Source organism: Corvus cornix, chromosome 2, assembly GCF_000738735.6.
Source record: "Corvus cornix cornix isolate S_Up_H32 chromosome 2, ASM73873v5, whole genome shotgun sequence".
NCBI classification, from domain to species: domain Eukaryota; kingdom Metazoa; phylum Chordata; class Aves; order Passeriformes; family Corvidae; genus Corvus; species Corvus cornix.
The window spans coordinates 111,238,507-111,252,280 of NC_046333.1; the positions used below are offsets into that span (position 1 = coordinate 111,238,507).

The 13,774-nt window shown below is 40.3% G+C and overlaps 1 protein-coding gene across 17 annotated transcripts in view; it reads left to right on the forward strand.

The window, feature by feature from the left end:
• DTNA (dystrobrevin alpha) overlaps positions 1-13,774 on the forward strand; it is a 222,528-nt gene that overhangs the window by 186,341 nt on the left and 22,413 nt on the right. For all 17 annotated transcript variants that reach the window (XM_039550262.1, XM_039550263.1, XM_010401202.4 and 14 more), the window contains 4 exons: positions 6,082-6,169; positions 8,612-8,709; positions 10,081-10,194; positions 13,453-13,549. In XM_039550262.1, coding sequence (XP_039406196.1) covers positions 6,082-6,169; positions 8,612-8,709; positions 10,081-10,194; positions 13,453-13,549 — 397 coding nt within the window. The remainder of the gene's footprint in view (positions 1-6,081; positions 6,170-8,611; positions 8,710-10,080; positions 10,195-13,452; positions 13,550-13,774) is intronic.

Genomic DNA, 13,774 nt, shown 5'->3' on the forward strand with positions numbered 1-13,774 from the left:
TTTCCCTTCTCTCATTTTGACTCAGGGGTTTTAAATGTGTGTCTTGAACATAATCTGTTGTTTCTGCTGGAGTGATTATAGAGCTTTGTCTCCTAAACCCATCAGCTGTCTTGGCACTTGAGATGCTGGCATTGCAGCCTGCCACGCCGGGGAAGGGAAACCCTGCCTCACCTCTCCAAGTGCAACAGAATTCCATAGACTTTGCAGCTCTGTACCAGCAAGATGGTGAGCAGTGTGGTATATGGCCCTAGAAAAGGTGATGCTGAGCAGAAAACTGCACAGTGTTTCTACCAAAACTATACTCAAGAGGTTTATTTTGCTCATAAGAAACCCTTCCATTTCCTGTGCTGCCACTGCAGAATATTTGCTGCATTAGAAGAAAGTCTCCATTTTCTCCAGTATGGAGGCAACAAGCAACTTCATTTAGGAGAATGAATGCAATGGTTCTCTGCAGTCTTAAAAAATTCACTTCTGCAAGTAGCTCCTATTTGTTCCAGTAATTTGTCATGCCCAGTGGGTAAGAAAGTCTGCCTCCATTGTCCTGGATCTGCTTCTCTACTCTGTAGCCCACTGGAATGTGCCCAGTGGTGGGGGCTGAAAAGGCAAAGTAGGTTTAAGTGAGGAAAATGAAAGCCATTTATCTTAAACAAAAACATTTTCAAGGGGAATTTAATTCCTGAAGAAGCACTTCCAGAAATCAGGCTTATTGAGGAAAACTGACACTGCGGCTGTGAAAGCAAGCTACTGGGGGCGTGTGTGTGACCAGTCATTGCCCACCCATGACTGAGGACAGGAATATGCTACCATTTGGTCTGGTTTGACAAGGAGAGGGAAATGTGGCCCTGGCTACCATGAGTGACTGACTTGATATGGTTGTTGTTCAGGAGGTGAGTGAAGAGTGGGCATGGTTTAGGGTAATTCTTGGTGCTAGGCTGGTTTTCCAGGCAAGGCATTTTGGATGCCATGTACAGGATTCATTTAGCTTCAGTGAGGGCTACCAGTTCCTCACGAGACCTCTTTGTGGGTGCCTCACCTCATCTTTGTTGTTTTCATCCTCCATTCTTTATATTCCAACCTGTTCCCTCAAGGCTTTGAGCCAACCTCACCAAGTCATAGCACATTTGTTTCCAAATATGCATATACACATCATATGCCATGATAGCCAACATTTATTTGGTTTTGAGGAATGAATTGGGGAGTGACTGATAATGGCCTTAATTGTTTAAATAACTGATGCAAAGCATAGTACATAACATCTGATTACTGACATTAAATCGCTGCAGTCACAGCATCCTGAAAGAGAAGCAATCTCAGTTATTTGTATAATTAGATTTTGACAGAAACATAACCTAGAGGGACAGCAGTCTTAGTCAAGCATCAGGCCATACTGCATTGCCTTTTTCTGTGTTGTTGGACTGAGACTGCTAGTAGAGAAATAGAATGTTTTTATTTTGACAAAGACAAGAACAAAGTCTTGTGTGAAGCCACTTTCCAGAAGAGTAGGTGAGACCTCTGCAGGAAGCTCAGCTGCTGCATCTCAAAGTCTGGCGTGGTATCTTCAGGCAAAGCTGTACTTCTCCTGCCCGTCCCCCGAAGTGGCTGGATGCAGGTTCCTCAAAACCCACACACTTGTGTCAGGATGGTGCTGAGTTCAAGTTATTTCACTCTGCATCTTAAGAAGATTTGGTAACCTGAGTAAAGCATGTAGTTAACCAAAATGAGGTAGCTTCTGATTTGGGAGAGGTTGCAGCTGGCCAGCTCTGCTGTTCAATCTGCCTGCAAAATACTACCTGTACCTACCCAGACATCAGATAATTCAAGTGCTTCTGGCAACCAAAGATGAAAAGAGGAATGATTGTAGCAGGAGCTTTATCTGCAAGAAAAACCTACAGAGATACTTCTTGAATATAATACATAAAATTATCTGAAGAGCTGTATAGTGACATTTCAAAACAAAACAAGGTTTGGGTTTTTTCAGATATTAAGGCAGGCTAATTTACAGCTAATCAGCAGTCCAATATAACCCAGTATACCCTTTTTTTCCTGTTTTAAGTGCAGCTAGTATTTATATTTTGGGCTTTGTGGTGTATTTTTAATTCATTTAATTAATTTTCACTGCTTATCTTTATTTTTCATCTGCAGTTATTTGATACTGCAAGTAGAAGTTTTCCTTTCCTTCTACCAAAGGCTAATAAGCTATTTGAGGATTTTTTAGAAACCAGTACTCCAGAGCAATTTAATAAACAAGAGGAAGAATTAATTCATTATTTATAGTAACTGTATGGGTAGAAAAAAATAGCCCTTAGCCAGATGTTTTGAATAGTTTAATTGCAAAGTCTTTTTTAGTATTTAAAACCAATATTTGATACTTACTTTAGTTTACCTTTAGTGTCTGATTCTAAAAAAGAACTTTTAACTGCAAATAGTTTTCATTTTTGTAAGTTAGAGACTTTGCCTAGCTTTGAATATTAATTCCATATATATCAGTCTTTTTCTTTACAAGTACAGAAAAAAGAAAAGATAAAAGTAAGAGGTTATTTTGGTTCCATAGAAAGCTGTTTTCTGGGGGTTTTATGTTATACTGCATAGTACTGTGTGAGTTCTATTTCTATATAAAAGTGCCATGCTATTCTGTGGCATTTTTAAAAACATTTATTAAGGGGGTGTGCACAACTCTAGCTAGGAAGGCTGGTCTAATCTTACTTTGAAAGAGGAAAACCATTCAGAGACCAATTGCTACAGAGGAAATGTGTAGACATTTGGCTCCATTGAACAGAATTAGTTTTTGTAATTATTCCCACATAGCTGAGTATTACAACATTTTGGTGGTAAAATCTTGGTGTTCTAAAGGAAATGGCAAATTAACAGTAGCAGAGGACTCAGATGATTTGTCTCAGTTTAAAGTGTCTTAAAACCAGGCCAACTTTGAAAGTGTAACAGTTAAAGAGGCCTCAGAATACATTTGGTGTGTTGCTGGTAGGATTTGTGTGGGGGTTTTTTTACAGCCCTGGGGCTTAGAAACCAACCTTTTAATTTTTATTTTTTAGACCAAATTATTTATTAAGCAAGGCTTTGTGGGATAAGAGCACGTCATGAAGACCACACTGATACCTCTATTGCAAAAATTTCACAAGAGACTCATCTAACCAGTGGTGACATAGTTGTAAGACCAGCAGGGAGCATCCACATCAGCTATTGTGGCATGCCTGCTGCAGAACAGGCTGGTCTGACACATCAGAAGCCTGAGAAGTAGCAAAGATCCTCCAGAGTCACTCCTTCGCTCGTAGGTTCTCATGTTTTTCATCCTTTGCCTGCAGCTTTGAGATCACTTTTTTATGGAGCTACCTTAGACCACAGAAGTCCTATTGTACAGGTGATAATACTGGATATTCACTCTCCAGCTGAATGGTGATAGATGCCAGACCAATTACTGCTAATAATTGTAAGGTCTTTAAAGAAATGATCACTAATGGAGAAGCAGTGTGTTTTAGAGAAGAAGGAACAACAGTAGGACATTTGTATGCAAAATGTCCAGTTTCTCTCAAAAGGATGCCTGAATCTTTCCCCTGAGGTCCCAAATTGTGCATGTGTATTCATAACATTTTAAACCCTTTGTATACAATTGTCTTACTGTATCACTGTGTGGTTGTCTGTGAAGTTGGTGAAGTAGAACAGAAGGGAATTACAGTAAATCTGAGAACTCTGAGACATGAAATTCTTGGCAGTGGAGGCTAATGCTGCCATGCATACTTCTGTGCTTAATGGTCACATAGAATAGGTATATTCCAGAAGTAAATTTATCCCAGACATTGAAATTTAATTTTTAGAGCTTTGGGGTTAGTGATTTGTGGCATTCATAGACCAAATTTGACTCATTGCTACATCTACTTTATGACATCCATCCACACATAAATATATATCACAGATATTAAATACAAGTAAGACTCAAAAAGCTGCAGGGGCTTGGTTCATTCAGTAAAGCAGTTTTCTTAAGTGTTAGCTTACATCTCAGAACTGTGGTGCAGATTGTATTATGCCAACAAGTGGAACTATAATCCATTTTTTCAAGATGGATAATATGGCTGCACATTGCCATAAAAAGGAGAGTTGATGCTGAATGCTTGCTGTTTTCACAACCATCTGTTAGGATGCAATGTTTTAGTCATTATGGTAAAATTAAAAATTAATTAAACTGTCATAAAAGTAGCCCTTATTACCCAGTTTACATAATTTTATGTGTCTGAAAGAGTTGCTCACCCCTTTCTTTATCTGGATGACATATTAGACAGTAAGCATAAGTATGTAAGATGCAGAGCTGTATAAATTTAGAAAATTGCCTTTAGCTTTGGTCTGTTCAGAAGGTATATCAGTTATCCCACCATAATCTCAGTAAGTATAAAATTAAGCCTGTATTTGTAACAAAATGAACATAACCAAAACCAGAAATGTTCATCTACCCCCAGAAGTCTCACATGCAGTCTGCAGCACAATTTTTGTTTACATAGAACCTCTCTGTGTCTTACTTTTCAGAGCTTTACTATGTTTCTAAACTGTGTTTGTGGTCTCACAGGTTATTATCAGAATGAGAAAAAGATGATGTTTGTCTCTTTTCTCTTGCATCAGTAAGCTGTAGCAAATCCACATGACACCCAGCTTTAGTTTAATGATCACTGAATATGAACCTCTGCTCATCCTCCAAACGTAACGTTTAAATCCTGGTGGATTTAATCAAGCCAACCAAAACATGTGCACTGTAGTTCCCTGAGGGACACGGAGCTCACTGAGAAGTTTTAGAGAAATATTCCTTTTAAATATATCAGTTCTTCAAAAAGCAGAGCTTTTGGCACAAGTGCCATTTTCCTCTGGAAGGCTTTTCAAGTTCAAGGTACAGTTTCCGAGAAAAAAATCAGAATATAAATCCCATGCCCAGAGTCTTTTGAAATGTGAAGCTCATTTGCCAGCAACCAGTTGCATGCCCAGAAGAGCCCGTGGGCAGGGAGATTTGTGCCTGTTTCCCTTTAGCCAAAAACCATCATACAGTTGCCAAGGGATAAGAAAAGAGGCCAGACTTACCTGTGTCTGGGATAGTCCTCCGGCTGCCTTGTATTCTATGCGGCAAAGCATTCCTCTCTTAGGGACTTCATTGTTTCCTCTCCTGTATATACTAAAAGTAATGCAGTATAGGATGCTAAGGCCCAGGCTTATCCAGGGTCAACTAAGTCCTTTTCAGGTTTCTGGTTTTGTCAGTTTATTAGTTTTGATGGCTCTCTGCAAACTTCTAAATGTTTAGAAATAGTGAAGGTTCTCACTATAGTACCTTTTTCCTGCTCATCTGGCTAAATAATAGCTTCTATTTAAAATAAGGACAGCTCTAAAAGGATTAACCTGAAATATTTGCATTTTATATTCTTAAGGGGAGAAAATAAGGTGAAATATTTTAAAGGAATTCAGCATATTTTCTGTTTAGTTTTTACACTTGTGGATCACAGTCATGTGACTCTTTGAAATCTTGCTCCCAAATACCAAGAATAAAAGAGAAAGTCTGATTATAAGTTCCTAGATCAGTGGTTCCAAACAGTGATCCATGAGACCTTGGTAAGTGCCCTGCAAAACTGTCCTAAATATTGTTTTCTGTTACAAGTCTGACAAAGCTTCTAAAGTTTTTCTCAACAAACACTGAGGTTCCTGCTAATCTGCTGTCCAAAAAGTTATCACTCTTCCAGGTGAGATGACAAAGCTGAGATATAAAATAAATGCTGACTGGTGGTCCTAACCACCTCCCAACCCTTTTTGGGCAGAGCAGTCTGCACGTTGCATCCTGTACAACCTTTACTATGGATTGCAAACTGCTGCTGTTTCCCCCTAAGGGGAAGGTGCTGCCTGGGCCCTTAGAGCTGATCTTTCTAGGGAAATTGCCCTCCCCCTTCTCCCCTTTGCTCGGTTAACATCAGCTGTTCCTAGTTTGGTGGTGGTTTGCTCCTTTGTTCTGTACTGTGGGGGTGTGAGGTGGTGGTGGGACTGAGGCAATGGGGTTTTGCCATGTATAATCCTGTCTTGCTGTTTCCCCCTCCCCCTGAGCAGCGTCCTCGACAGTGCAAGTCGCCTGGATGAAGAACACAAGCTGATCGCCAGGTATGCAGCAAGGCTGGCAGCAGAAACTTCTTCATCAGTAAGTGTTTTAATTAAAGGAAGGTACTTTCCTTCTGTCATGTTCCAGGGGCTTGGCAAGATCAGGGAAATTACATCTGACAGTGTAATGATTAATGGATTATTTTTCCCTATCCTTTTCATCAGAGGCTGTTATGCTTTAATAATAACACTTTTATGCAGTCCGTTTAATCCAAAGAATCCACATACTAATGCATATAATCGATATACTAATGCAGTGGTATTTAAATAATTGCATCAAAGGGAATCTGACATCTTGAACTCAGGAAGGACTATAAAATATTGTCTGGACTAGCTTTGGTTAAAGGTTAATGATTTACTGCATTGGAAAAATGGGATGGTGAATCCATTTTACTCTCTAGCTGAAATATCACAGCAACTGGGGCCCTAAGTACTAAGGATATTAAAGAATGTTCTTCAGCAGGATGACTGTAATGACCCCCTGCATTAGCCCTGGCTCCCATTTTCATTTCAGAGCAATGATTATTCCGCTCTCTGTGTCCAAAGATAGAAGGTGATGACAGGCTAAAACCTCACTAACTGCATTCAGGAACAAGAGAGAATGAAGCAGGAACCTAATCAAAGTATATAAAATCTTAAATGGTACATAAAAGGTTAGCATAGCTACTTTTTTTCGATCTCAGCCCATTTGGTAGAACAAGGGACCATGAATGACAGTTAAGTGAAAAGCAGCTGATCTGGAGTGCCCAGAAACATTTTCACACTGAGATTTACACTGTGGGCTCAATTGAAAGGGTGAAATTGGGTACCACACGTCGTGTAAAGATTCTGAGTCACGTTCACGCCAGGTGGAGATGAATCTGCTGCCCTGTGCAGACTCTGTCACGGAGATTTCACACTGCCTGCAGCTGCCTGGGAAGAGAGGGGTGCTCCTGTTCTGCCAGCCGAGTCCAAACATGTGACACGGTGTTTCAAATTTAAGGCAACCTGTAGATGATGGTCTTATTTCTGAATGACAGTAATTCTTTACGGAAACAAGATTTCCCATTAATAATGTCTCTGGTTAAAAATTGCTTGACATCAGTTCCATATAACATGTGTCCTTGATGTGGGGGGGAAAACAATATAAACAGAGCTGACTTGAAGGAAAATACTGAATTTCTCATTGCCATCCATCTGTGGTCTTTGAACAAAAGAGACAGAAGGAAAAGAGAAGGTTTCTATAGACAGAAATCTTTCCAAGCAAAAGAGTGACACCCAGGAGGGGCAGTGGAAATTTTTAAAGCTTTGCCAATGGTCATTCTGGTTTTTTAAGGAACTAAATATATTAATAACAGTGGGCATTCAGGATAAAGATCCTGATTCCTCCTGTATGAGTCATGACATCCACCAGCGTGTATCAGTTCTTCTTTATGCACTGTTCTGCTTCCCTTTGGTTGATGTGTTAATGGGAAAATGTATCCATGGCAGAAAAAATAGTATGTGGTTACAAGGGAGACATACTGTCCTTTCCCCATAGACAGTCCTAACCTTTGTTAGGTTTGCTAGGCTATTGAGATGTATCTCCAGCCTTTTTGAGGGTCCACCTCCTGGTGGAGGAGATGCCTGGCACCACATAAAATAGTGCTCCAGAGTTACACTACACGGGGCTTTTTGTGGTGAGAAACCCTCATATCACAGCAGTAACTCAGCAGAGTATTTTTAAATACCTGATTCTTTCAGGTTGGAGTTAAAAATAAATGGATATCTTTGGTAGTTGTGATACTTTTAAATGTCCTGCTCTGTGTTGTCATTGCTACAATACTGAAATACAGGAGTGTGAACAAGGAAAACAGTAATTGGTTATTGCTGATAGACATGCAAAAAGAGCATGGTCCAGTGAAGCTGTAGTGAGCACTGCCTAGTTTGGTAAGAGACAAATTCCCATCTCATTTTATTGGGGGAAAAAGAAGTTTTCCTGTGCCTGAAGGACTGGGGAAAGAGGTGTTCTGAAGTATCATGAGAGCATATAGGAAAACAGCCAGACTGATGAGTACTGCTTTCAAGCTGAAAGTAAAACCATCCTTTCAAGAGAGTGAAGCATCACTGCACTGGAAACACATCCCATTCTTTCTGGAGGCAGACACTGGTTTTTGCTTCAGTGTATTCCTCTTGTCTGTAGCATCAAAATCAAGAGCCACATTACAGCAACTGCCTGCAGCAGTGTCATTGCCTTTTACAATTGGTTCAGATGAAGCTGCATGAAAAAGCAGTGAATGACAGGATGCTAAACACTTGAGTCTTATTTACTCTAGCACTTACTCTGCTTTTACTAGGAATGGTTCCATACTGGTATGAGCACAACATGAATGCTCTTTTTTTAGTGTAGGCAAGCTTGGTACTGCACTTTCTGTACACAGATTTCACAGAACAGATCTATGTTGAACTCATGGTGCATGCTGGCTATTCCTCTTTCAATGCAGCCTTCTCTGTTTTACAACAGCAGCCGAGTCAGCAGAGAGGGGCATCAGATATCTCCTTCACCATCGATGCAAACAAGCAACAGAGGCAGCTGATTGCAGAGCTTGAAAATAAAAACCGGTAAGCATCCACTAAGTACCTGGTTTTGTTCAGTCCCATATATTACATATGTGCTTGTTTCTTAGCATTTTTTACCACCTACACCTGTACAGTGTGCTTATACAGGCACAGACATCTCCCCCTACAAAAAAACCATAGCACAGAAAGGTCCACACAATATGATAAAGGCTCTGAAATCCATAACCACCCCCTGTTTTAATAAGTGTACTGTCCAACGACATGATGTAATCATGGATACTTTACTGTTTGCAGCTGCTGTTTGTTAAGAGTTTAGAAAAAAAAGCCTGTCTTGTTTCAAGACCGGATTAACTTTCAGTTGGATTCTCAGTAGCACTATAACATGAAATGATAAAAGGATCAGTCACGCTTGTAATGTTATGCTCCCCTGCTTTTATTTGGGAAAAAGATGATTAAAGCTCTCCAGAACACAGTCTGCCTGGGAAAGGTTTGCAGGAAGATTAGCAGCCAGTTAGGCTGCTAATCAAATGAGACAGGAGGTACAGATGTGACCAAGACTGAGAGTGTCCAGGAGAAATAGGCCAGCCTGCCCCAAAAAGTAGTGATGCCCGTTTGTCAACAGCAGAGAACCTGGCCCTGGCTACCAGACTGCCTCATGCCATGAAATGTATGGCAGCAGAGCTCTGCTTTTAGTGCCGGACTGTAAAACAGAGGCCAGCCCAGACCAGATGGTTTCCTATTCCAAACTCTGCACTGCCTTCTGTCACCGTGTAATGAGCACCACCAGCTCCAGCCTCTATTTGCCTTTCATAGTTTGAGGCTGCCTCCTGACTGTCTGCTTCCAGCACATTGTGAAGAAGAAACAAAATTCACAAAGGTTTCAACCTTCTGCTGTGAAGCTTAGTATTAGCCTTTTGGCAGCACTCCAGGGCTGACAAGCCAGTTGTAAGGAGTCCTATTAAAGTGCTTCGCCGTGAATTGTCAACTGCTCTCACATCTTTACTTACATTAGAAATACTTTTTTAAGTGCTAAATATTTCCTCTGATACTCAACAATGTCCGGAAAGGTTACTTTAATTTTTGTTAAGTTTGTGGTGTGCTGGAAATGTGCATGGTGAAGAATTAAAGCATAGTCAAGCATAGAGCTATTTTATGTCTACCTCTGTTTTTCGGGAGGGTCTTGAAATAAATTTCCCTTTATGGCAAAATCCTAAGAGTTTATTTAGAAAACATCCAGAGCCCTCTCGCATTGCTGAGGGCTTCTTTGGTTAGCTGCAACCCAGTCATTTTGTGTACATCTTTAATGATTAAAAGCTAAATACAGTCATACTTTTTCACCTCTTGCAATGTCCAGTGAACTGGTTTTGTGGAAAATTACTGACTTGTGGTCTTCTGCTTATTCTCATCCCCAAGAGAAATCCTACAGGAGATCCAGAGGCTGCGACTTGAACATGAGCAAGCATCTCAGCCCACACCAGAGAAGGCCCAACAAAATCCCACTCTCCTTGCAGAGCTCCGGCTCCTGAGGTAAGTCCACGGCAGTAAGACCTCTGGCCTTGACAGGGGCCACCCAGTCATTCTCAGTAAGAGAAGAAATAAGAGATAAGCCTGGCTTATGGTTTTGGAGACTCTTTAAAGTAAGTCAACCAATGTGTATCTTTAATCCATTTTTGGTGCAGCCTGTTGTCCTAGAAGTAATTAAGCTTATGCTTTAAACTGCATGCATGAGGAATCTCACATATTACTCCTCTACATTAAGTTAAGCATGTGCATTAGTGTTTGCAGAGTTAGGCCCTTAGGTCATTTGGAATAGGTCCCCACAGCCTGGTCCAATTGCCATTAATTAGATGGGAAAAAATGTTCAGAACAAATGCCTTCACGAAGATTTCTCATTTATGCTAAAGAAAATACGTAACTACGTGAAAATACAGCCAGAATTAGATGTTCCCCCATGTGTTGAGCTCTAAGGAGAGGTCAGTTCTCTTCATGGTGCAAAACCAGGTTGCAGAATGATCCTCCTTGTCACGTGGGGGTGAGGAGTAATGTCATCTGCAGCTGCTGAAGATTTAGAGGATCCTTCCTCCAGTTATCCCACAAAGCTAAGAACTTTAATATGGATGTGTGTGCATGTTAGTTACAATACTGTACCTGGATTTACTAATTTCCATGTATATCACATTGAAGTACAGTTGTCATTGGCCCAGATCCATAGGCTCCCTGAAAGTCCTGAAGTTAATGTTGTAAGAGCCAGACAGAGAATCCAGTAAGAACTATTCAAAATGCTCTATGTAAATAGAGAATAGAGTGTAAGCACTTTCTTCCCAGTGAAATAATGCTAGATTGCTCTGCCCCTGACTGAAGAACATTTTTTGCCACTTAGCCACTCCTCACACAACTAATATTTTAGTGGTCTGATTCGTAGCCGAAGGAAATTACTGTAAGAAATTGTGCTAAAATTTTTTCCTTAAAAATACTTGATAGTTTTATTATGGAGTTTTCCACACTAAAATATTTTTCTGATTAACAAATGTTTACTTCTGCTTTCCAATCTAAATACAAATTAGCCTTTTCATTTCTATGAGTGATTTTAGTATGTAATTACTTCTAGAGATCTACAGGCAAGTGACATTCTGAGACATATAAAACTGACCGTCATGAAAACATGTACACTCTATAAAATATACCAATAATGTAGCTCTTGTCCATCAAACCTAAAGTCTATTTTCAGCTAGGAAATCAGCTTTCTATGTAGTTGACTAATAAAATTCATTATACTTAAAAAAAAAAAAAAGGAATGATTGTGCAGTGTTAGCAGGCCGACTACTTAACTTTTCCCTCTTTTCAATTTTGATACACATATTAAAGTATAATACCCTTACTTTGATGTCTTGACATGCGATGTCCTTAGGGCAGTGATGCTGAATTCCTCAACTGTATCTTTCCTGATTTAATATGCACTGTGAGAATCAGAAAATAACTTTTAATCTGTGGGTCTGAACTGCTTTGCATTCCTTCTGAAATGTTCACCATTTGAAAGGCGAAAGTCTGACTTTGGATTTACTGGGGAATTTTGACACCACCTCAAATTCCTAGATACTTAAGATGGCACAAGGCTGTTCTTATGTGTAAAACAGCAGGACTCAGGATAGCAGCCCTGATTTATGTCTGTTACCCTGCCGATTTTTCAGGCTTAAAGTCCTTAAGGCCGTAGAGCAATTTAGTTCACATTGTATTAAGAAATGCTGGAATCTGTAAATCATGTTATGGGTACCTGTCCCAGCATCTTTCACATCTACTTTCACAACTGCTGTAGTGTGGCACTCGCTGAAATGAAGTCCTGAACATGGCATTCCTTCACATTACCAGTATTGTCTTGGAGACAGGCTGGAAAACCCTTTACTTCCAAGAAATTGCTCCTGAGTACAGCAGGAAAAAAACATCAGAGGAGTAGTCTGTACAGTGCACACTACTCAGATCCTGTCTCCCTGTGGAATGAATCTAAAACCCAGCAGAGCTCTGTACCTGCCACTTTGAATTACACAGACCTTATTTTTGTTAGCAGTTTCTTAAACTCCATTGCCTTTGTGCAGTTCATAGCATTTCCAACCATTACACGTGTGTGGAAAAAAAAAAGCCAACACAGGCATTTTGTAGCAGGAAATAGATCAATCCTTCAGAAGACTAAATGCAACATGGCAGTGTTACTATATGATCCTATTATATAGGTGAGAGATAGCACACATGAGCAGTCCTGTAGAAATCTACAACATTGACTGTATCTGTAGTCGCTCACTTACAGTGAAGGCTTGAAATCAGGGTTTCATATTGCCCTAAATACAGGAAATGTACTTAAGTCTTGTTGGTTCCAGTGCTTTTCCATTTGGGATTAAATTGTCATATCTTGTAGGTAGTACAAGGCTAACAACACAGTGTTTATATGTTATTTGCAATGCAGTAGTGTATAAAATATACCTAGTATGTATATTTTTCAATAGTAATGTTAATTAAATCATAACTTCCAGGAAGCAACAATTTTATTTTGTTTTTAGGTGGGGACCTCACCCGGTTTAGTGATTGAACGTGTGCAAACACTGATCCCCCATCCTGTGCAGTGGAGCTGTGAATCAAAGCAGAATCAAAGCTGTTCAGATTTATGGGGGCACAGAGAGACTGTCACACTTGCAGTGTCTCAGTATTCACACTGTCACACAACCAGCACTGGACTCCGAGTCCAAAGAGCTAATTTCAAGCAGTCATGTCTCTACTATGTGATAGTCTTCCTCTTGCTTTCAGAAAAAAAAGTAGAAACAAAAGCAGATCACTGTGGGTTTTTGTCTGAATTTCTGAACTCTCTTAGCTTCTCTCATATCTCACTGTGTTCAATGCCCCTGCTGTAATTTCCTGTCCTTCAGGGCATGGCTTTAATTTCTTCTGACAGCTAGTGAGGTTATTGACAAGAGAGTTCCAAAGCTAAAATTGCCAGGCATTTCCACAAGGGAATATAGCACAAACTTGTTTGACCCTCATTTGTTCTTTGAAGAAGGGTCTGTATCAGTGTCTGTCTTTTCCCTAATCACTCTTCAGTCCCACGACGATTCCCAGTATGAGGGAACTCCCCAGCCTTCACATAGCCACTTTCCTAAGCACTGTGCTGAATTCATAGTGTGTTTGCTTTCCTGTGGTCTGTAGGCATGTATCCCATAGTAGGGCTGGGAAAATGATGCAGTTAAAAGCTGCTCTGATACTGTGAGGAGCAGGCTCTGATCAGATCTGCTTGTTTCTCAGACAGCGGAAGGATGAGCTGGAACAGAGGATGTCTGCTCTCCAGGAAAGCCGAAGGGAGCTTATGGTTCAGTTAGAAGGCCTCATGAAGCTGCTGAAGGTAAGGAGCTGCACCTGGTACTGCCAAGGAAAACAGAGTGAAGCAAGAGAGGAGAAGAGAGAGAGCAGATGTAACCACAGAATACTGCAGAACCTGACTGTTTCTACCTACAAAATTTGGCTTTGCTTCTCTCCCTCTTTATTTTTCGCCTTGGGCTTTCAATTCAGGGGTTTCAGATGATGCTCAGATGATGATGTTCCTGTAGCAGCGCTGCATCATCATTGT